A 21251-nucleotide genomic window follows, 5' to 3' on the forward strand; every position below is an offset into this window, starting at 1 on the left:
ATGTAGGCCAGGCTGGTCTTGAACTCTTGACCTTAAGTGATTCGCCCACCTTGGCCTCCCAAAGTGATAAGATTACAGGCGTGAGCCACCGCCCCCAGCCAGCAACTGAGGTTTTTACTTACCTTCCATGCTGTTCTAAGGCACCACCAACTTCATTTGTATTAAAATTGTTATATTTTTATTAATAGTCACATATTAATAACTGATAATGAGCGTGTATTTTGTCAGGCACTGCTTTAAAGGCTCTAGATTGTTTTTGTTTTGAGACAGGGTCTCCTGGGTTCAAGAGATCCTCCCGCCTCCACCTTCCAAATTGCTGGGATTACACGAGTGAGCCACCGCCCCCCCCAGCTCTCAATGTTTAAATTCATGTACTCTGCACATCAACTCTATGATTATATATACTGTTATTATCTCATTTTACTACTGTGGAAACTGAGATACGAAACTTGCGGAGTGAGGATTTGAACCTAGGTCATACTCTTGGCTAGCCAGAGCCACCCTAAGCCCCAGCTAAGAAGTCGAGAGGCAGCCATTTTGCTTGTAGTCCGTAAGGACTGCAAATCCCAGCATGCCTCGCGGCAGCGGCCCTCTACACACAACAAATCCCGGCATGCCCCTGAGCGGCCCGAGGTGGAGGGTTCTAGAAGGCGTGACGTGGGGTCGAGAGCGGGATCGGAAGCTGGCGCGTTTCGGCAGTAGCTGTGGCTGCAGCTGCCGGGCCTGGGGACGCGGGCGGTCGAGGCCGCCGTCGCAGCCTCCTTGTCTCGCCGGCTATGGCTGCGCTCGGTCGGCCTTTCAGCGGCCTCCCTCTGAGCGGCGGCTCGGACTTCCTGCAGCCGCCGCAGCCGGCCTTCCCCGGCCGGGCCTTCCCGCCGGGGGCTGACGGCGCCGAGTTGGCCCCGCGGCCGGGACCTCGCGCAGTCTCTAGCAGTCCCGCCGGGAGTGCGGCGCGCGGACGGTGAGGAGCCCGTCGGGCGCAGGGCGGGCGGGCAGGCTGGGCGCCCCTCGCGGCGGGCGCGGGCAGGGGCGCGGGTCCGCACCGGGGCTTGTTGACTCTCCTTCCCCACGGCCCTCCGCGGGAGCTTCGCAGCCCAGTTTACAGATGAAGAAACTGATCCCCAGAGACGTTAACTGTAAGTCACCTGGGGTCGCACAGCCCAGGAGTCCGGTCCGAACCTCGGCCCGACTGCGTCCCCGAGAAGTGAGACTTTTCCACTTGGAACCTGGGCGACTCGGTCTGGGTGCCCCCTCGGCGCGGCCGTTGTTAGTGACAACTTTCAGTGTTTCATCTGCAAAGTACGCCAAGCATGGGACAGAAATGGGTCCTCTTAGTGAGATTATGCAAATAAAGTGCTTAACACACCGCCTGCCCCGAGGACGTTTCCCTCTTTTGGTCCTCTCTAATCTGTCTTCCATTACGTTGACAAAACGACAAGTTGAGATTTCAATGTCCAGTTATGTCGGGGCAATCCACCGTTACCCGACTGACCTGTGATTTGTACCCATCCCACTAGGCTCAGAAAGGGACGTTTGGTATGTGGGGATGAGCAGGATTATTGGAGCAAGAAAGAGGATACTGAAAGCACAAGCTCAAGTACATTTCTCAATTGACTGATTTTTGTTTGTTTCAACAGTGTTTCTGTTCACTGTAAAAAGAAACACAAGCGAGAGGAGGAGGATGATGAGTAAGTTTCAGTGGTTGCTTATTCACTCTATGGTCACCGTTAATTGAACCCTTGTTATAGTCTAAATTAGTTAAGTGAAAAGGTGAAACATTAGATGAGTCTCTGGAAAGAGACACAGAAATTAGTGACATTGGTTGTCTTTTGGAGAAAGTAACAGTGGCAGGCAGACAGGTCAGAGGGAAACTTTTCGCTCTATAACAAGTCGTAATTGGATTTTGAGCCATGTTAATATTACATGCGCTAAGTAAAATAAAGGATACATATTGAAAAGTGTTTTTTTTTTTTTTTTTTTTTTTTATGAGACAGAGTCTCCCTCTGTCGCCCAGGCTGGAGTGCAGTGGCGCGATGTGGGCTCACTGCAATCTCCGCCTCCCGGGTTCATGCCATTCTCCTGCCTCAGCCTCCCGAGTAGCTGGGACTATAGGCGCCCACCACGCCTGGCATTTTTTCTTTTTTTTTGATAGAGACGGGGTTTCACCGTGTTAGCCAGGATGGTCTCGATCTTCTGACTTCGTGATCCGCCCGCTTTGGCCTCCCAAAGTGCTGAGATTACAGGCCTGAGCCACCCTGGTCTGAAAAGTCTTTTTTTTTTTTTAAGTCAGGGTCTCTGTTACCCAAGCTGGAGTGCAGTTGTGTGATCACAGCTCACTGCAGCCTCAAACTCCTTGGGCTCAAATGATCCCTCAGCTTCAGCCTCCTGAACAGCTGAGACTACAGACTTGTGCCACCAGGCTCAGCTAATTTTTTAAAAAATTTTTTGTACAGATGGTGTCTCACTATGTTGCCCAGTCTGGTCATGAACTTCTGGCCTCAAGCAATCCTGCCAACTCTGGGATTACAGGTGTGAACTGTCCCACCAGGCCGTATTACAAAGTCTTTTACTCCACACCCCTAGTTTTCCCCACTAGAGACAAACCCCCCTACCTGTTTTCAGTGTCTCCGTTAGAAGATAATCTAAAAATTTACCAAATTTACAAGTCTTTTTCTTTTTCTTTCTTTTTTTTTTTTTTTTTTTTTTGAGACGAGGCCTCATTCTGTCAGGCTGGAGTGCGGTGGCTGTTTTTTTACATTTGTAGGAAGATACCGTTCACACTGTGCAACACATTGGTCTTTCCATTTTACTCTTCTGTAGCTTGTTCCGTATCAACACATAGAGAGAGGTTTACGTAATTTCTCTTTCAATAGTTGGGTGGAGGCCGGGCGTGGTGGCTCACACCTGTAATCCCAGCTCTTTGGGAGGCTGAGAAGGGCAGATCAGGAGGTCAGGAGTTTGAGACCAGCCTGGCCAGCATGGTGAAACCCCGTTTCTATTAAAATACAAAAACTAGCCGCGGGTAGTGGTGCTTGACTGTAATCCCAGCTACTCAGGAGGCTGAGGCAGGAGAATCGCTCGAACCCGGGAGGTGGAGGTTGCAGTGAGCCAAGATCGCACCATTGCACTCCAGCCTGGGCAATAGAGTGAGACTCCGTCTCAAAAAACAAAAAAAATAGTTGTGTGGAATTCTATCGTAGGAATTGGTATAGATAATTAACCAATTTCCTATTGATGCATTTCTAAGTTATTTCTAATCTTTTGCTATTACAAATCTACCCTGACCATTCTTTTGAACTTCTTTGTGTATGTTTGGAAGTATATGAATGATTTCCTTGATGCAGAATTGCTGGGTATTAAAGTGTGTGCATTTTAAATTTTGAACATGCGTTTTTGCCAATTTATATGCCCATTAACATCTTCTGAACACAAGTGTATTTTTAAACTTTGGGATTGCTGCCCAACTAATAAATGAAAAATTGTATCTCATAAACAGGCAGTCTAATAGAAAAAGAAGTAAGGCCAGGCACGGTTGCTCACGCTTGTAATCCCAGCACCTTGAGAAGCCGAGGCAGGTGGATCACGAGGTCAGGAGTTCAAGACCAGCCTGACCAATATGATGAAACCCTGTCTCTGCTAAAAATAGAAAAATTAGCCAGGTGCGGTGGCAGGTGTCTGTAATCCCAGCTACTCGGGAGGCTGAGTCAGGAGAATCGCTTGAACCTGGGCGGCAGAGGTTGCAGTGAGGCGAGATTGTCCTACTGTACACCAGCCTGGGTGACAAAGTGAGACTGTATCTCAAAAAAAGAAAAGTAAAAAGGTTTCTCAAAGATAATATCCATGAACAACCAAATAAAAAAGTGTTCAACCTCGTTAGTCTTTCGGGAAATGTGTATTAAAGCCACAATGAGATGCCACTCTACCTCCAGGTGTTGGGATGCATGTCAAGCACCAGGAACTCTTAAATATGGGTAGGAGTGTAAATTGGGACCATTAGGATCATTAGGCATCCACATTAAAGTCCTGATTTAGCATCCGGTATGGTGTCTCATGCCTGTAATCCCAGCACTTGGGGAGGCCAGGGTAGGTGGATTGCTTGAGCCCAGAAGTTCGAGACCAGCCTGGAAAAAATGGTGAAACCCTGTCTCTACTAAATACAAAGAAATAGCTGGTGTGATGGTGCAAACCTGTGATCCCAGCCACTCTGGAGGCTGAGGCACGAGGAGAAGACAGAGGTTACAGTGAGCCAAGATTTTGTCGCTGCACTCCATCCTAGGCGACAGAGCAAGACTAGATTACCATTTTGGGATGCTGGCAGTATTCTGTATCTTTTTTTTTTTTTCCCAGAGTTTTGCTCTGTTGCTCAGGCTGGAATGCAGTAGCACAGGCTCAGCTTACTGCCACCTCTGTCTCAGGTTCAAGCAATTCTCCTGCCTCATCCTCCCAAGTAGCTGGGATTACAGGCGCGTGCCACCACGCCCAGCTAATTTTTTGTTGTTTTTGTTTTTTTGTTTTTGAGACGGAGTTTCGCTCTTGTTGCCCAGGCTGGAATGCAGTGGCGCAATCTCAGCTCAGGACCACCCTCTGCCTCCCAGCTTCAAGCAGTTCTCCTGCCTCAGCCTCCTGAATAGCTGGGATTACAGGCATGTGCCACCATGCTTGGCTAATTTTGCATTTCTAGTCGAGACAGGGTTTCTCCATGTTGGTCAGGCTGGTCTGGAACTCCAGACCTCAGATGATCCTCTCGCCTTGGCCTCCCAAAGTGCTGGGATTATAGGCGTGAGCCACCGCACCCAACCAATTTTTTGTATTTTTAATAGAGAAAGGGTTGTGCCATGTTGGCCAGGCTGGTTTAAAACTCGTGACCTCAAGTAATCTGCCCGCCTTGGCCTTCCAAAGTGCTAGGATTACAGGTGTGAGCTACTGTGCCAGGCCAGTATACTGTAGCTTTTTTTTTTTTTTTGAGATGGCATCTTGCTCTGTTGTCCAGGCTGGAGTGCAGTGTCGCAATCTCGGCTCCCTCGGCACAACCTCTGCCTCCCAGGTTCAAGTGATTCTCCTGCCTCAGCCTCGCATGTAGCTGGGACTACAGGCGTGTGATAATTTTTTGTATCTTTGGTACAGACGGGGTTTCACCATGTTAGCCAGGATGGTCTCGATCTCCTGACCTTGTGATTCGCTTGCCCACTCACCCTGGCCTCCCAAAGTGCTGGAATTACAGTTGTGAGCCACCTCGCCTGGCCTATTCTGTATCTTCAATTATATTGTCATCATTGTTTTGTAATTATTTGTTAAGCTGCATGTTTGATGTAATTTTATGTTTGTAGAATTTTATAGTTTAAAAGGTTAAAGAAGTTTAGATTGCTGATTTAATTTATATTTGTTAATTATAAGTGATACTAGACATCTTTTCTTTTCTTTTTTTTTTTTTGAGATGGACTCTCACTCTGCCGCCAGGCTGGAGTGCAGTGGCATGATCTTGACTCAACTTTAACCTCCACCTCCTGGGCTCAAGCGATTCTCCTGCCTCAGCCTCCCGAGTTGCTGGGACCACAGGTTTGCGCCTCCAGGCCCAGCTAATTTTTATATTTTTAGTAGAGACGGGGTTTCACCATGTTGGTCAGGATGGTCTCGATTCCTTGACCTCATGATCCACCTGCCTCAGCCTCCCAAGGTTCTGGGATTACAGGCGTGAGCCCCTGCTCCTGGCTGTTTATGCAAATTTTCTGTTGGCTTATTGATGTTTTTCTTATAGGAATTTTTTTGTTTGTTTGTTTGTTTTGAGATGTATTCTCGCTCTCTTGCCCAGGTTGCAGTACAGTAGCACAATCAGGGTTCACTGCAACCTCTGCTTCCTGGGTTCAAGCAATTCTTCTCTCTCAGCCTCCCGAGTAGCTGGGATTACAGGTGCGTGCCACCACGCCTGGCTAATTTTTTGCATTGTTAGTAAAGACAGGGTTTCACCCTGTTAGCCAGGATGGTCTCTATCTCCTGACCTTGTGATCCGCCCACCTCGGCCTCCCAAAGTGGCCTCAGCCTCCCAAAGTGCTGGGATTATAGGCGTGAGCCACCACGTCCTGCCAGGAAATCTCTATTAAGGAATGTTTTCTTCAGATTTATCCTTTGTCTTTTAACTGTGTGTATGATTTTTTTTGCCATTGGACACTTTGGATTTTCTAAACTTGTTGATACATAGATTCATAAAACATTAAATTTGAAAGTTCCCTTAATTTAAAAATCACTAGGTCAGGCACGGTGGCTCATGCCTGTAATCCTAGCACTTTGGGAGGCCGAGGCAGGCAGATCACCTCAGATCAATAGTTTGAGACCAGCCTGGCCAACATGGTGAAACCTCTTCTCTATTAAAAATACAAAAATCAGCAGGGCGTGGTGGTGCGTGCCTATAGTCCCAGCTACTCGGGAGGTTGAGGCAGGAGAATTGCTTGAACCCAAGAGGTGGAGGTTGCAGTGAGTCCCACTGAACAGAAAATATTTATGTTCTTTATTGCCTTAGGATTACTGTGGAAAACACAGGAAACTTTTTGCTTTTATCTTTTGGGGTTCTCTCTTAAGATGTTATTATAGATGCTAAAATAAATAAAAAGTTTAAAGTATAGAAACTGTTGGCTTAAAAAGTTAACCATCTTTAATTTACAAATGGAGAAGTTGAGGCCTTGGGAGGCAGTGGGATGAGACATTTGGATGTCTAATGCCCAGAAGCGTGCTATCATATTATCTTTGGGACTTAATTATCAGTGATCTCTATTTAGAAAGTGGACCTACAGGCATGAAATAACTTAGCCTAAATCGTGTTGTTGGAGGTCAGAGCGCAGAACCCAGGTGTTAAACTTATTTGCATTTTATAGTGGAATTGTTAGATGTGTGGGGAAATTACGTGTTCCTTTTAGATTTATTTTGCTTTTTGGGGATGTGGACTCACTGTGTTGCTCAGGCTGGTCTCAAACACTGGGCTCAAGTGATCTCCTTCCTCAGCCTCCCAAGTAGCTGGGACTGTAGGCACACACCACCACACTCGCCTTATTCTGCTTTTTCTTAGCTGTTTTTTGTAAGTATAACTATTTTCTGCTTTTCAAAATATCACATACTTTATTTATTTATTTATTTATTTTTGAGACGAAGCCTTGGTCTGTTGCCCAGGCTAGAGTGCAGTGACGCAGTCTCAGCTCACTGCAACCTCCCCCTCCTGAGTTCAAGCGATTCTCCTGCCTTGGCCTTCCTAGTAGCTGGGATTAAAGGTGCGTGTCACCACGCCCAGCTATTTTTTTTTGTATTTTTAGTGGAGACAGGGTTTCACCATGTTGGCCAGGCTCATCTCAAACTCTTGTCCTCAAGAGATCCACCTGCCTCGGCCTCCCAAAGTGCTGGGATTACAGGCGTGAACTACCATGCCCGGCCTAAAATATCCCATATTTTCAAACTATTCAAATGTGACAAAAAGATATAGCTGAACATTCTTAATGCTTTCTTAGGAGTTAAAACTAATTATAAACCAAACATTTTAATAGTTGACTGCATTAAAAAAATCTAGGTTTGAGAGATCTGTTACTTGTCAGATTTTATATTGCCAGAGACTTTAATGTTGGTTTTCACATTGAATAGAAATTTCACATGGAATAGAAATTTCTTTTTGTAAAATACATGCCTCTTCCTTTGGCCCTCAGTTTAAACAGTCAGAGGCTGTGGTAGCCATTAATGATTTTTTTTGGTTATAGAGCTATATTCTGGCCTTGAGACTGTACTTGCTGATGCCCAGGCAATAAAGTACTTTTGCTCTATGTACATAATAGAACAGGGCCGATTGACTATTCAGCTTGCTTCAGACAGCTTTCAGCTAAACACTGCGTATATCGTAGTGCTTGCAAATACTACTTTGTGGTAAGTGCTTGAACAGTTGAACCTCCCTAAGAAGGTGCAGGGAGTTAGTAAAAATGGCATGGAGGTATGATTCAGGAGCTCTGGTGTCTGGTCCTCAAGGTACAACTCACTACTTTACTGTGACACTTTGGAGAAGCCAGGTTAGTTTTTCTGGGTCCTAGTTTCCAAATCAAAAAAAGAAAAAAAATGGATTTGATGAATTCTAAAGTTTGTATGAAGTACAAATTTGTTTAGGATGTGAAGACATTATGTTGCAAAGTGGGAGAAAATTGGACCCCACTATTGGTTGGACACTGATAGAGCCTCTGACATTTTGAAGGGGACAAAGAAATTAATGCTGTCACCCACACCTGTAATACTAATACTTGAAACAAACCTCCTGAGACATACATTTTTGCCCTAAGGAATATAGAATGACTGCCAGACCATCTTCCTATGTGTTTGATGGAGCAGTAGCAGTATGACAAAATATGATGCTGAATTGCTGACTTTTGGTTTCTTTTTTTCATTCATTCATTCATTCATTCATTCATTCATTCATTCATTCATGGTTTGAATTAGCGTCTCACTATGTTGCCCAAGCTGGTCTTGAACTCTGGGCTCAAGTGATCTTCCCACCTCAGCCACTCCAAGTGCTGGTATTACAGGTGTGAGCCACCACACCCAGCCAACTTTTGGTTTCTTTACTTCCCACTTGACCTTTCCAGAGCCAAATAAGCAGGAATGACTTTAAGGTCCCACACTGAACACTTACTGTCTGAACAGGCAAAATCTTGCAGGTGCATCTTTATTTGGCAAAGGGCAGTAGAAGAAAACAGTTTAATGTGGCTGTGAGAATAGCAGGAAAAATACACAGTATTTTCCATCTTGTAACTTTACACTGTTAAAAAAGCTAGTTTTTTAAATATAAAAATTTGATTGGAGATAGGAATGATAAACATTTCATTTGTATTAGTTGGGATTTTCATTGAATTTTTTTTCTTTTTTTCAGCTGTCCAGTAAGAAAGAAAAGGATAACTGAAGCAGAGCTCTGTGCTGGTCCTAATGACTGGATTCTTTGTGCACATCAGGATGTAGAGGGGCATGGAGTAAATCCCAGCATTAGTGGCCTTTCCGTACCTGGGATATTAGATGTTATTTGTGAAGAAATGGATCAGACAACTGGAGAACCGCAGTGTGAAGTTGCCCGAAGGAAGCTTCAGGAGATTGAGGACAGGTAAGTGGGCAGTGTATATAGCTGGTTTTTTGCTGTTCTCTTGTAACAACTCTGCTCATATAAGCTAGTTCTGTTTTTCATTTTGTGATACCTTGATCCTTAGCCTCTCAGAAAGACTGTAAGTCAGAGAATTCAAAGTGTATTTTTCTTGTTTTTTTGTTTTGTGTTTTAGATGGAGTTTTGCTCTTGTTACCTAGGCTGGAGTGCAGTGGCACCATCTTGGCTCAGTGCAACCTCCACCTCCCGGGTTCAAGTGATTCTCCTGCCCCAGCTTCCCAAGTAGCTGGGATTACAGGCATGCGCCACCACGCCTGGCTAATTTTGTATTTTTAATAGAGATGGGGTTTCTCCATTTGGTCAAGCTGGTCTCGAACTCATGACCTCAGGTGATCCCCCTGTCTTGGCCTCCCAAAGTGCTGGGATTACAGGCGTGAGCCAGCCCCGCCACCTTTTTTTTTTTTTTTTTTAATTGAGACGGGGTCTTGCTTTGTCACCCAGTTTGGAGTGCAGTGGCTCACTGCAGTCTTGACCTTTCAGGCTTAACTCATCTGCCCCCCTCAGCCTCCTGAGTAGCTGGGACTGCAGGCCACCACCCCTGGCTAATCTTTGTATCTTTTGTAGAGACGGGATTTCGCCATGTTGCCCAAACTGGCCACGCATTCCTGGGCTCGAGCAAGCTGCCTGCCTCGGCGTCCCAAAGTGCTGGGATTACAGGCGTGAGCTACTGTGCCGGGTCAGCCTTTTTTTTTTTTCTTTTTTTGAAAGTTTCTCTCTGTCGCCCAGGCTGGAGTACAATGGTGTGATCTCGGCGCTCACTGCAACCTCTGCCTCCCAGGTTCAAGCAATTCATTTGCCTCAGCCTCCTGAGTAGCTGGGATTACAGGTGTCTGCCACCACACCTGGCTAATTTTTTTTTTTGTATTTTTATTTTTGGAGACAGTCTCGCTCTGTTGCTCAGGCTGGAGTGCAGTGGTGCGATCTCGGCTCATTGTAATCTCCGCCTCCTGGGTTCAAGCGATTCTCCTGCTTCAATCCCCTGGGTAGCTGGGATTACAGGTGCCTGCCATCACTCCTGACTAATTTTTGTATTTTTAGTAAAGACAGGGTTTCACCGTGTTGGCCAGGCTGGTCTTGAACTCCGGACCTTGTGATCCGCCTGCCTCTGCCTCCCAAAGGGCTGGGATTACAGGCGTGAGCCATTGCACCCAGCCTTTTTTTGTATATTTAGTAGAGACAGGGTTTTGCGATGTTGGCCAGGCTGGTCTCGAACTCCTGGCCTCAGGTGATCTGCCTATCTCGGCCTCCTCAAGTACTGGGATTACAGATATGAGCCACCATGCCCGGCCCCGAAGTATGTGCTTTTAAAGTGAATTCTTCTCATAGAACTACTAAGCGTTTTCACTTACTGCCTCTGAATATTAATTTTGGTTTGTGTGATAATTCTCTAAAAATATTATTCAGATTTGATTATATGTAAAACTTTTTTGTTAAATGAAATGTTGAACAACCCTCTGAGTATAGTTTTGTTTTGTTTTGAGACGGAGTCTTGCTCTGTTGCCCAGGCCGGTGTGCAATGGCACGATCTTGGTTCACTGCAACCTCCGCCTCCCGGGTTCAAGTGATTCTCCTGCCTCAGCCTCCTGAGTAGCTGGATTACAGGCATGTGTCACCACACCCGATGAATTTTTGTATTTTTAGTAGAGATGGGGTTTCACCATGTTGGCCAGGCTCTTCTCCAACTCCTAACCTCAGGTGATCTGCCCACCTCAGCCTCCCAAAGTGCTGGGATTACAGGTGTGAGCCACCACGCCCGGCCTGAGTATACCTTCTATACTCAGGTATAGCCTCATTTTTTGCTTGGTCTATTGCTGTATTACTTACTGCTTTTATCCTTTTTTATTTTTAAAATTTTGTCCAAATACTAGAATATATAATAGATTGACTAAATATTTTTTCTTTCTTCTGCTGCCTTAATTGATTTAGGATAATTGATGAAGATGAAGAAGTTGAAGCTGACAGAAATGTTAACCATCTCCCCAGTCTTGTCCTTTCTGATACCATGAAAACAGGTTTGAAGAGGGAATTTGATGAAGTTTTTACAAAGAAAATGATTGAGTCTATGTAAGTTTTGGTACCTGATTTCTATTTAATTATGATCTTGGAGGGAAAACCCAATGTCTAGATTCTGCCCACCCTGTCCTCATTAGCTCTTTTTATCTCCTGATCACCAGACAGTTGGAGATTGACTTTTTCCTAGTTCATTAGGGGTGAGCAAAGTGCTTTACAAGCAGGAGTTTGAAGTATGGGGAAGTGGCTGCCTTGCCCACTTACTCTTTGGTTCCTTTGAAGACCTGAAATGGACTGCAGTCTGCTATTTGGAAATGGGATGACTGGCAAGAGAGCCCACTCTCTCAAGTTCCTGTGATACAGGAACCACATTTTAAAGGCTTTTGTTTACCTGGCCTTCTAAGTTACCCAGGAACAACATTGAGGCCTAGGGAAAAAATAAAGTGACCCAACAGTGAAAGTAGTTACTGCAAAGACTGCAAAACAAAGCTCATATTCTTGGCTCATAGCATAGTCCTTCCAGGCCTTTAGCAGAGCTGTTTTGCTCTTAATCTAAACAGTTTATGAGCTCAGTTATCTGGTTTCCTAGATCATCAGAGTAGAAGCAGAAACAGCAAATGAGAGCAGAACAAACAAAACTCCTAACAGGGAGCTGTGACTACACTGTGAGGACAAGAGAGGAAACTGGAAAGCAAACACAATAACCTAAAAAGTAAAGTGGCCTGGGGCCCCTGAGTAATGATTAGCCCAGCTCTGTAATCCTGTAGTCCGTGAAGCCTCCATGATCTCAAATTGTCATTATTCACTATGTAAAATAGTATGGAAGTTAGTTATAAAGTGCTTAGGAAGGACTTTAGATCGAGTTGGTACTCAATAAGGGCAAGTTTCAGGTATCTGAAAAAGCCTCTTAGGACACCAGTCTCAGTGAGGGCAGACAGATGAGGCATTATTACCTTTGGATACAGTGGAGATGATTTGTGCTAGAAGTTCAGCTGCTATTTGGTCTTTGATTACAGAGGTTTTGCATTAGGTTCCTATCTTGAGCTTAAAATTAAGTACCCAGCCCTAAGGGTGGGTAAATAGCCAGAAGTAAGCTGGTCATGTTGCCCTCCAGCCTAAATACAGCACTTTCTGCTTTTGGTAGTTTTCCAGAAGCTAGCCTTTGAGGGTATCTCGTTTTTTGTTGTTGTTGTTGTTTTTGAGATGGAGTCTTGCTCTGTCACCCAGGCTGGAGTGCAGTGGCCCCATCTTGGCTCGCTGCAAGCTCCGCCTCCCGGGTTCACGACATTCTCCTGCCTCAGCCTCCCGAGTAGCTGGGACTACAGGCACCTGCCACGTTGCCTGGCTCATTTTTTGTATTTTTAGTAGAGATGGGGTTTCACCGTGTTAGCCAGGATGGTCTCGATCTCCTGACCTCGTGATCCACCCTCTTCGGCCTCCCAAAGTGCTGGGATTACAGGCATGAGCCACCGCGCCCGGCCAAGAGTATCTCATTGTTTGATGTTTTATTTTTGCTTCGTCTTTGGGCCCAGACACCATCCCTGCCACATTGTGTGTGTAACAGTCATTTTGCCTTAACCGTGAAGCTTGTTTTGTTTTGTTTCGTGTTTTGAGACAGGGTCTCACTCTGTCACCCAGGCTGGAGTGTAGTGGCATGATCACAGCTCACCACAGCCTTGACCTCCCGGGCTCAGGTGATCCTCCCACCTCAGCCTCCCGAGTAGCTGGGACTACAGGCATCTGCTACCACACCCAGCTAATTTTCATATTTTTTGTAGAGATGGGGTTCACCACATTGCCCGGGCTGGTTGCAGACTCCTGGGCTCAAACCATCTGCCTGGCTTGGCCTCCCAAAGTGCTAGGATTACAGGCATGAGCCACTGTGCCTGGCCCATAAAGCATTATACTTTGTATCTGTACTAAAAGGCATCTGAGATACTTTCAGCATGTTTGTCCAGTGTTTCCTTTTCATTTATAATGATTTAGTATAAGCTAGCTGCCTACATCTAATATTAACCACAATTTTAAAAAATTTCCAACAATCAAGGGCTCTGTGTTTTCACATTGGATTTTTAAATACTTCCAATCACAGCATCATTACAGCCACTTGATTTGGTTAAATATACATGTTGAAGTGTGCAATGTTATGTATTTGAGGGGCCTTTCTAAAGATCAGTTGGAGCCAGGCATGGTGGTATGTGCCTGTAGTCCTAATCACTGGGAAGGCTGAAGTGGGTAGATTGTTTGAGCCCAGGAGTTAAAGGCTGCAGTGATCTATGACTGTGCCACTGTACTCCACCATGGACAACACAGCAAGACCCCATCTCTTAAAAAAAAAAAAAGGAAAGTAAAGATCAGTTTGTGTGTTCTAAATCTCCTGTTTTGCTGCCATCAGTCCTTAAGGTATTAGGTAATGTTGGCTTTTCAACCTACAGCTTTTGTTTCCATGTCCTAAAATTTTTTGATAAAAGTCTGTATTTTATGTCTTAGGAGCCGTCCTTCCATGGAGCTTGTTCTCTGGAAACCCCTCCCTGAACTCCTTTCTGATAAGCCAAAGCCATCCTCTAATACTAAGAACTATACAGGAGAGAGCCAAGCTAAGCATGCAGCTGCTGGCACTGCCTTCCCTCAGAGAACTGAACTGTTTTTGGAACCTCGGCAAACAGGGATGTCTCTTTATAATAGTTTGGAGACAGCTACTAGCACAGAAGAAGAGATGGAACTCTAGAAACCAATTTCTACACTAAAGTTGTCAAATGTTAGAAGAATCCTGTGTTCAGTTATGAGACTCTTTGCATAGTATAGGGACTTGAAAGTTTTATGAGACGGGTGTAATAATATCTCCACCTGTGATTTGGGGGTGGGACTCTGATTTTGGGTAGCCATTTATTGACTTCAACTTTTTGCCAAGGAAGTTTGTCTCAAGGGAAAAGCAGTTTTCTGTGGGGCTTATTAAAGGAATGTTGGTTTACATTCTCTTCAAAGACAAGTATAGAAGCTGTATGTGTAAGGGTGACTTAAATCCTATGTCACATTGTCTAAACTATTCAGACACTTGGAGAATATTCTCCTTGAATTAAAAAAGATGATTAAGAAGGATGCTCCTACAACTGTATCCTGACAGTTAAGTCACAGCTTAGTGTGTAGATATGAGCTGTTTACAGTGGTGACTATATATAATTGGGGAGAAGGAGGGAAGAGAGCAGTAGCTTAAGCCTGTTGCTAAAAAATTAAATTTCTTAGCAACTTGTAATTTAGTTATCAATTCAGTATAGCTCTGTTGATTAAATAGCCAATAGTATTGTGGCTCTCCTCTTTGACTATGAAAATATAGAGAAAGTTTTTCCTTTAAGGCTTTTTTGCCTTGTGCCACTGTTGCTCCTGGGTGTCCCTTGCGTAATTGATAAGCCCAGTTATTCAGTAATGTTTACAAATTAATTGACTTTGAATGATAGTTAAAAGATTATGAGGTAACCCATCTGCAATTTGCCTGTGGGAGAAGCATCCTTTAGTTCATCTTAAGGAAGTGCTTTGTCAGCTAAATCCAGCATTGATAACTTTAGTAATTTTTTTTAAAAGTTATACTTGTATTAGCAAGTTTTTTTTTTTTTCCCCCACCGCAGCCTCCACCTCCCAGGTTCAAGCAATTCTCCTGCCTCACCCTCCCGAGTAGCTGGGATTACAGGTGCCTGCCTCCACGCCCAGCTAATTTTTGTATTTTTAATAGAGACTGGTTTCGCCATGTTGGCCAGGCTGGTCTCGAACTCCTGACCTCAGGTGATCCGCCCACCCCAGCCTCCCAAAATGCTGGGATTACAGGCGTGAGCCACGGCGCGCAGCCAGCAAGTTGTTTTTAAATGTTAATACAGAAAACAGTGAATGATTAGCTGAAAATATATGAGCAGGTGACATTGAGGTTTACTGAAATAGCCAATTTGACTGGTGCTTAGACTATTGTGCAGTAAACCTAAAAGGTAGTGGAGAATTGCTTCCTGCTAGCAGGAAGCCTTCATCTTCTTGAGTACCTAAACCAGGCTTCAGGTGTCCTTTGAGGATAGCCAGGTTTGAAATTTTTAGTTTCTCAGGAAGAGCTCTTCTATGTGGCAGGGTCTGATAGGGCAAAATAAAATGACAATTTCTTTATTGCTACAGAGTATCCACTATAAGTTATTAAATGAGTGTAATGGTATAATGCCCTTCTATCACACAACAGGACACCACCCCAGTTTTGTTTTCTGGGTTTCTTCCCCCTTTGTAGGAATCAGATACCTTTTGTAGAAAAAAATGGCTTATGCCACATAAAGGTGAATTTTTAGAAACCACCTTCTAGACGTTTTTGGAACCCTTACTGAAATCCCTCCCCTTGTTACAGATGGCGTAGAAGTCACAAGTCTGTTAATTGGACTGTTGCTTCTTTGCCTGTTCCTGCTTTCTCTTTCTGTCTGGATAGTCAGGAAAAGATTTAATGTTTAATATTTAAACAAAATATTTAATGTCTATACAGTAAAATTATTCAGACTTCAAACCAGTATTGAAAGCAGTTGGAAACCAGCTAATAGTTTCTTAATCTCAGATTTCGAGATGAATGTAAACTGTATTCTTTTGAAATGTGCAAGTGTTTGATTCATGCCATTTGATAAACTTCTGCCTTGTAGTCATTGTTTGATGGGACCAACTTGTAAAGTATGAGCCTTAAATAAATCTCCATGCTAAAAAATGTGTTCTAGTGCAACACAAAAACATGAAGTGACTGCCCAGAGGTAGAGTTAGTGTTTAGGTGGAAAGGGAGATGACAGCTTTCCAAAGAAGGGCCTAAAACACACCAAGATTGTCTTCTGCAGGAATTTCTGGGCAGGTCTCCGACTAAAGGTCTTACGATGAAAAGGAAGAAACAAGCCCCCAACACAAGGCTCTGATACTACTGGTAAATGTAGGAGAGAAGATTCTGTTAATTAAAATCCAAACAGAGCTTATTTCAGTAGTCAAGTTACCTGACATTATAATTATTTCTGCAGGATAATTGATGTTTTATGTTCTTTTTTGGACTTTATCTTCTTGCATATGTTTGTACAAAAATTGTTTTCTTCATCCTTGTGGTGCTTACTCATCTGAGCCGTCTCCACAGTCCCAATGCCTCTGCTTTTGTTTTACTTTTGTAGCATAAGGTTTTTGTGTTTGCCTTGCCTTAAGATTTCCCTAGGGAGTTACCAGGGCTTTTCGTTTTGTATAGCTTTTGCAGCATGGATCAAACATTGGCTTACTGTGCTAATGTGTGAAGAGAAAAAATTCTCTAAAGCAGGTGAGCTTTAATGAACAAATGTGTATTTTATCTGAGTTTGAGTAGGGTGCGTTGTGGTTTTTGTTTTTTGGGTTTTTTTTTTTTTGTAATTATATGAAGAAAGTCCAGTTCTCCTAAATATTAATCACTTAAAAAACCTACTCTTTTTTGAAAAGGTACACATGTAAAATTTAGGAAAATAACTAAAGTAGGGGCTGGAACCATAAGAAGAATGTTTACCAGCACGTTCATTTATTATTTTGGATTTGGAACTTGGCTTTGTTTTTCAATAGTGACAAGAATGGTTCAGTTCTAGGAATGTTCTGGAAGATGCTGTTAATTTTACTTTAAAATGAGAATCTGGTGTTTCTGTATTTTATTGTTTTCAATAAAACTTAAGTGTTTTGGACTTTTGAGATATTTGTATTACTCCACTTAAATAATGAAATCAGGTATCTCCTTTCCTCTGAATTGTAGTTGAAGCAGCATTCATATCAGTGAAGGACTTAAATTTATCCTGAAGGGATAATTATGTTGGGATAAAGCTAAGTATCATATTTGAATTAGCTGTTGCCAAAATAGGCAGGCTATGTGTTGCTATTCTAAAACCCATAGACTGCTTTTCACTCAGAGCAATTCACTGCTATTGTTAGTATTTAGATGGCAGTGGTAACTGTATTCAAAAATGTTCAAATGGGCCAGGTACGATGGTGCACACTTGTGCCAGCACTTCATGAGGCTGAGGCAGGAGGATCACTTAAGCCGAGGAGAGACCAGCCTGGGCAATGTTAGCAAGACCTTTTCTCTTAAAAAAAAAAAAATATATATATATATATATATTTATATATATTCAAATGTAGAGTTGGAAGTGGCATACAGAGTTCATAGAGAGGGGGTTGAGGATCTTTGAAAATGGGGAATGGAAAACCCAGTGATGTTCACTTACATTGTTGTTAATTTTTTTGTGTGTGAGACGGAGTTTTGCTCTTGTTGCCCCAGCTGGAGTGCAATGGCATGATCTCGGCTCACCACAACCTCTGCCTCTTGGGTTCAAGCAATTCTCGTGCCTCAGCCTCCTGAGTAGCTGGGATTACAGGCATGCGCCACCACACCTGCCTAATCTTTGTGGTCTTTTTGTATTTGTTTTGTTTTTTTTTTTGAGACGGAGTTTCGCTCTTTCGCCAGGCTGGAGTGCAGTGGTGCAATATCGGCTCGCTGCAACCTCCACCACCCAGGTTCAAGCGATTCTACTGCCTCAGCCTCCTGAGTAGCTGAGACTATAGGCGCGCACACCATGCCCAGCTAATTTTTTTTGTACTATTAGTAGAGATGGGGTTTCTCCATGTTTGTCAGGCTGGTCTCGAACTCCCAACCTCAGGTGATATGCTTGCCTCGGCCTCCCAAAGTGTTGGGATTATAGGTGTGAGCCACTGTGCCCAGCTGGTTCCTTTCTTTAAGACTTGACAGGTCACTGGGTGGCAGTATTGCCTGCATATTTACATTCTTTGATAAATGCATTCCTGATTTGGTGGGCAGGGGGAGTTAAGTTTGGGATACAATTACAAAAAACAAAGCATGGTGGGTTTTTTTTTTTTGAGACGGAGTCTCCCTCTGTTGCCCAGGCTGGAGTGCAGTGGCGCAATCTCGGTTCACTGCAACCTCTGCCTCCCGGGTTCAGGCGATTCTCCTGCCTCAGCTTCCTGAGTAGCATGTGCCACCACGCCCAGCTAATTTTTGTATTTTTAGTAGAGACAGAGTTTCACCATATTGGCCAGGCTGGTCTCGAACTCCTGACCTTGTGATCCACCCACCTCAGCCTCCCAAAGTGCTAGGATTACAGGCGTGAGCCACTGTGCCCGGCCGCATGTTTTGTTTTTAATCAAAATTTGGAAATCACAGCTAAAAATGATCTAATTACAGGTTTGGAAACTAAAGCCTGAGTAGATCGTGTCATCCAGTTCCTCAGGTCAGTGTTCTTTCCACTTGACCAGTTGGTTTTAAGAGTCTTTGCAGATCTAAGATGTCATTTAGATTTTGTTGAAATAACTGATAATATAGTTCAAGCAGTCTAACATTAAACTCCTTGAGGAAACATGGTTTAGTACGTATGAGTTTGGTACAAATCCTCTAGCTGTGTTAATTCCCTAGTTTCTCAGACTACCAGTAGCATCTTAGAGATGAAGTAGTTGTAGTTAGAACAGTGTTTGGATTATAGCTCTAGCAAGACAATGATGTTTGGTTAGGTGCAGTGGCTCGTGCTTATAATCCCAGCACTTTGGGAGGCTGAGGTCGGAAAATTGCTTGAGTCCACACGTTTTGAGACCAGCCTGGGCAACACAGTGGGACTCTTGTCTCTATAAGAAATTTAAAAGTTAGGTGTGGTGGCTGGTCCCAGCTACTCAGGAGGCTGAGGTGGGAGGATGGCTTGAGTCCAGGAGTTAGAGGCTGCAGTGAGCCATTATTGTGCCATTGCAACTCAGCCTGGGTGACAGTGAGACCCTGCCTCAAAAAAAGACTGATGTTTTCTTTCAATAACTGTTTGGTGGGTAAACAAGCCAGTCTTCCTATTTCTTTTTTTTTTTTCATTATTTATGTATTTATTTTTTAGAGATGGGGTCTTGCTATGTTGCCCAGCTGGTCTGGAACTGGGCTCAAAACATCCTCCCACCTCAGCCTCAAAAGTGCTGGGATTATAGACGTGAGCCACCGTGCCTGGCCCAGTCTTCCTGTTTCTTAATGAACTTTATGTCATAAGGAATTGAATTCTTAGGAGACTAGAACGTAACTGATTATTTTAAAGTGTGCCTGGAGTAAGCAGTATTACCTTCTGCCTACAGTTCTGTCCCTACTTTCTCTCTGCTCCAATAGCATATCTAGTAGAAAAGCAAGGAGGGGGCCGGGTGCGGTGGCTCATGCCTGTAATCCCAGCATTTTGTGAGGCTGAGGTGGGTGGATCACTTGAGGTCAGGAGTTTGAGTCCAGCCAGGCCAACATGGCGAAACCCTGTTTCTACTAAAAATATAAAAATTAGCTGGGTGTGGTGGCATGTGCCTATAATCCCAGCTACTCAAGAGGTTGAGGCAGGAGAATTGCTTGAACCCAGGAGGTGGAGATTGCAGTGAGCCAAGATCATACCACTGCACCCCAGCCTGGGTGACAGAGCGAAACTCAGTCTTAAAAAAAAAAAAAAAAATGGACTGGTGTGACAAGGCCTAGGGAAATGGCATGCAGGCATCTTACCACTTGCCTCTTCAATCTGAGACAACCCTCTGCATTTAATGGAACTCGTGCTTTGGTTTTGTGGAAATATCTTGATTTTTCGTTCTAACCATTCAATTTGGTGTTTCAGTATGAAAATGTCCATGAATACCAGGTGTTTTCTCAAGGTTGTTTAGTAATTTCCACCCATCTGTGCAGGAAATGAAAACCCTGATAATTTACACAGGTTATATATGTCCTGTCCTGTTAGTACAGCTGCCTCTTTCATGTGGTATCATTGAATATAAATAACTTGAGCCTCAACCTCCAGATGCTTGTGCTATAATGATAGAGGATAAAGTACATCTGTAATTACATCTGCCTATACAATCCCTAAATAGGTTCTTGACCCTAAGGTTTGCAGAGTTGTAGAAAATCAGGTGAGATAAAGTTTTCAATCATGGGGTCAGCTGGAGGCTGTTCTTATAATACAGAACCTTTTTTTTTTTTTAGGCAGCCTTGCTTTTTTCACCCAGTCTGGAGTGCAGCGCTGCGATCTTGGCTGACTGCAACCTTTGCCCTCTGGCCTCAAGCGATCCTCCCACCTCAGCTTCCTCAGTGGCTGGGACCACCAGTGCACACCACCATGCCTGGCTATTTTTTTTTTACTTTTCGTGGAGAGACGGTTTTGCCATGTTGTCCAGGCTGGTCTTGAACCAAGCAATCCACTGGCCTCGGCCTTCCAAAGTGCTGGGATTATAGGTGTGAGCCACCATGCCTGGCCTGTTTCTGAAGAAACTTAAGAGCCTAAGCAAGCTTGTATTGCTGAGCACCAGGATTGGGCCCTGGCTTCAGCGACCGGATCTTGAAGGCAGCTGACTTGCCTCCAGTCACTGCACGAAAGGCATTCTATTTTTTTTTTTAATGGAGTTTCACTCTTGTTGCCCAAGCTGGAGTGCAATGGCACGATCTCGGCTCGCTGCAACCTCTGCCTCCCGGGTTTAAGTGATTCTCCTGCCTCAGCCTCCTGAATAGCTGGGATTACAGGCATATGCGCCACCACACCCAGCTAATTTTGTATTTTTAGTAGAGACGGGGTTTCACTATGTTGGTCAGGCTGGCCATGAACTCCTGACCTCAGGTGATCCGCCCACCTCAGCCTCCCAAAGCGTTGGGATTACAGGCGTGAGCCACTGCACCTGGCCTACACCAAAGGTATTCTGTAGTCTGCTTTGGCTTGCTGGTTGGGATTCTCTGAATCCTGCCTTTTTTCTACTCATTCACTTTGACCTCCCCAGAGTTAGTCTTTGTAAGTTGGGAACATAGCACTTAAATGCTAAATTGGCATAGAATGATTTCATCTACTGGCATAGGTGAAATTTTTATAAATAAGTAAAGTCCTGTAAAACCTTGTAAGATTTCCAAGGAAAAGATGCTATGAAGGATGAGGAGGTTATCAAGTCTTTGGGAGTTATATTAATGTCACTAGGATTTTTTCTTGAAGAGATTTATTCTTTGATGAAACAAATTCTTGAGTAAATATAATTCTGGAAGAGATTAAAACCCTTCCAAAGTGGATTAGGAGATAATAACTAA

At 44.0% G+C, this 21251-nt stretch overlaps 1 protein-coding gene across 4 annotated transcripts in view; it reads left to right on the top strand.

The window, feature by feature from the left end:
• The first annotated feature begins 620 nt into the window (after positions 1–620).
• CCDC117 (coiled-coil domain containing 117) overlaps positions 621–21251 on the top strand; it is a 34988-nt gene continuing 14357 nt past the window's right edge. The window contains exons 1-5 of one of the 4 annotated variants that reach the window (XM_058431348.1): positions 666–961; positions 1638–1688; positions 8888–9112; positions 11096–11233; positions 20169–20548. In XM_058431348.1, coding sequence (XP_058287331.1) covers positions 777–961; positions 1638–1688; positions 8888–9112; positions 11096–11233; positions 20169–20370 — 801 coding nt within the window. In that variant the 5' untranslated portion in view covers positions 666–776 and the 3' untranslated portion in view covers positions 20371–20548. Of the gene's footprint in view, positions 962–1637; positions 1689–8887; positions 9113–11095; positions 11234–13669; positions 16867–20168; positions 20549–21251 lie in introns of those variants that run through there. The other 3 variants (XM_032139980.2, XM_032139981.2, XR_009211063.1) reach the window with 3 other exon arrangements.

The sequence above is a fragment of the Hylobates moloch genome, unplaced genomic scaffold (assembly GCF_009828535.3).
Source record: "Hylobates moloch isolate HMO894 unplaced genomic scaffold, HMol_V3 SCAFFOLD_19, whole genome shotgun sequence".
Taxonomy (NCBI): domain Eukaryota; kingdom Metazoa; phylum Chordata; class Mammalia; order Primates; family Hylobatidae; genus Hylobates; species Hylobates moloch.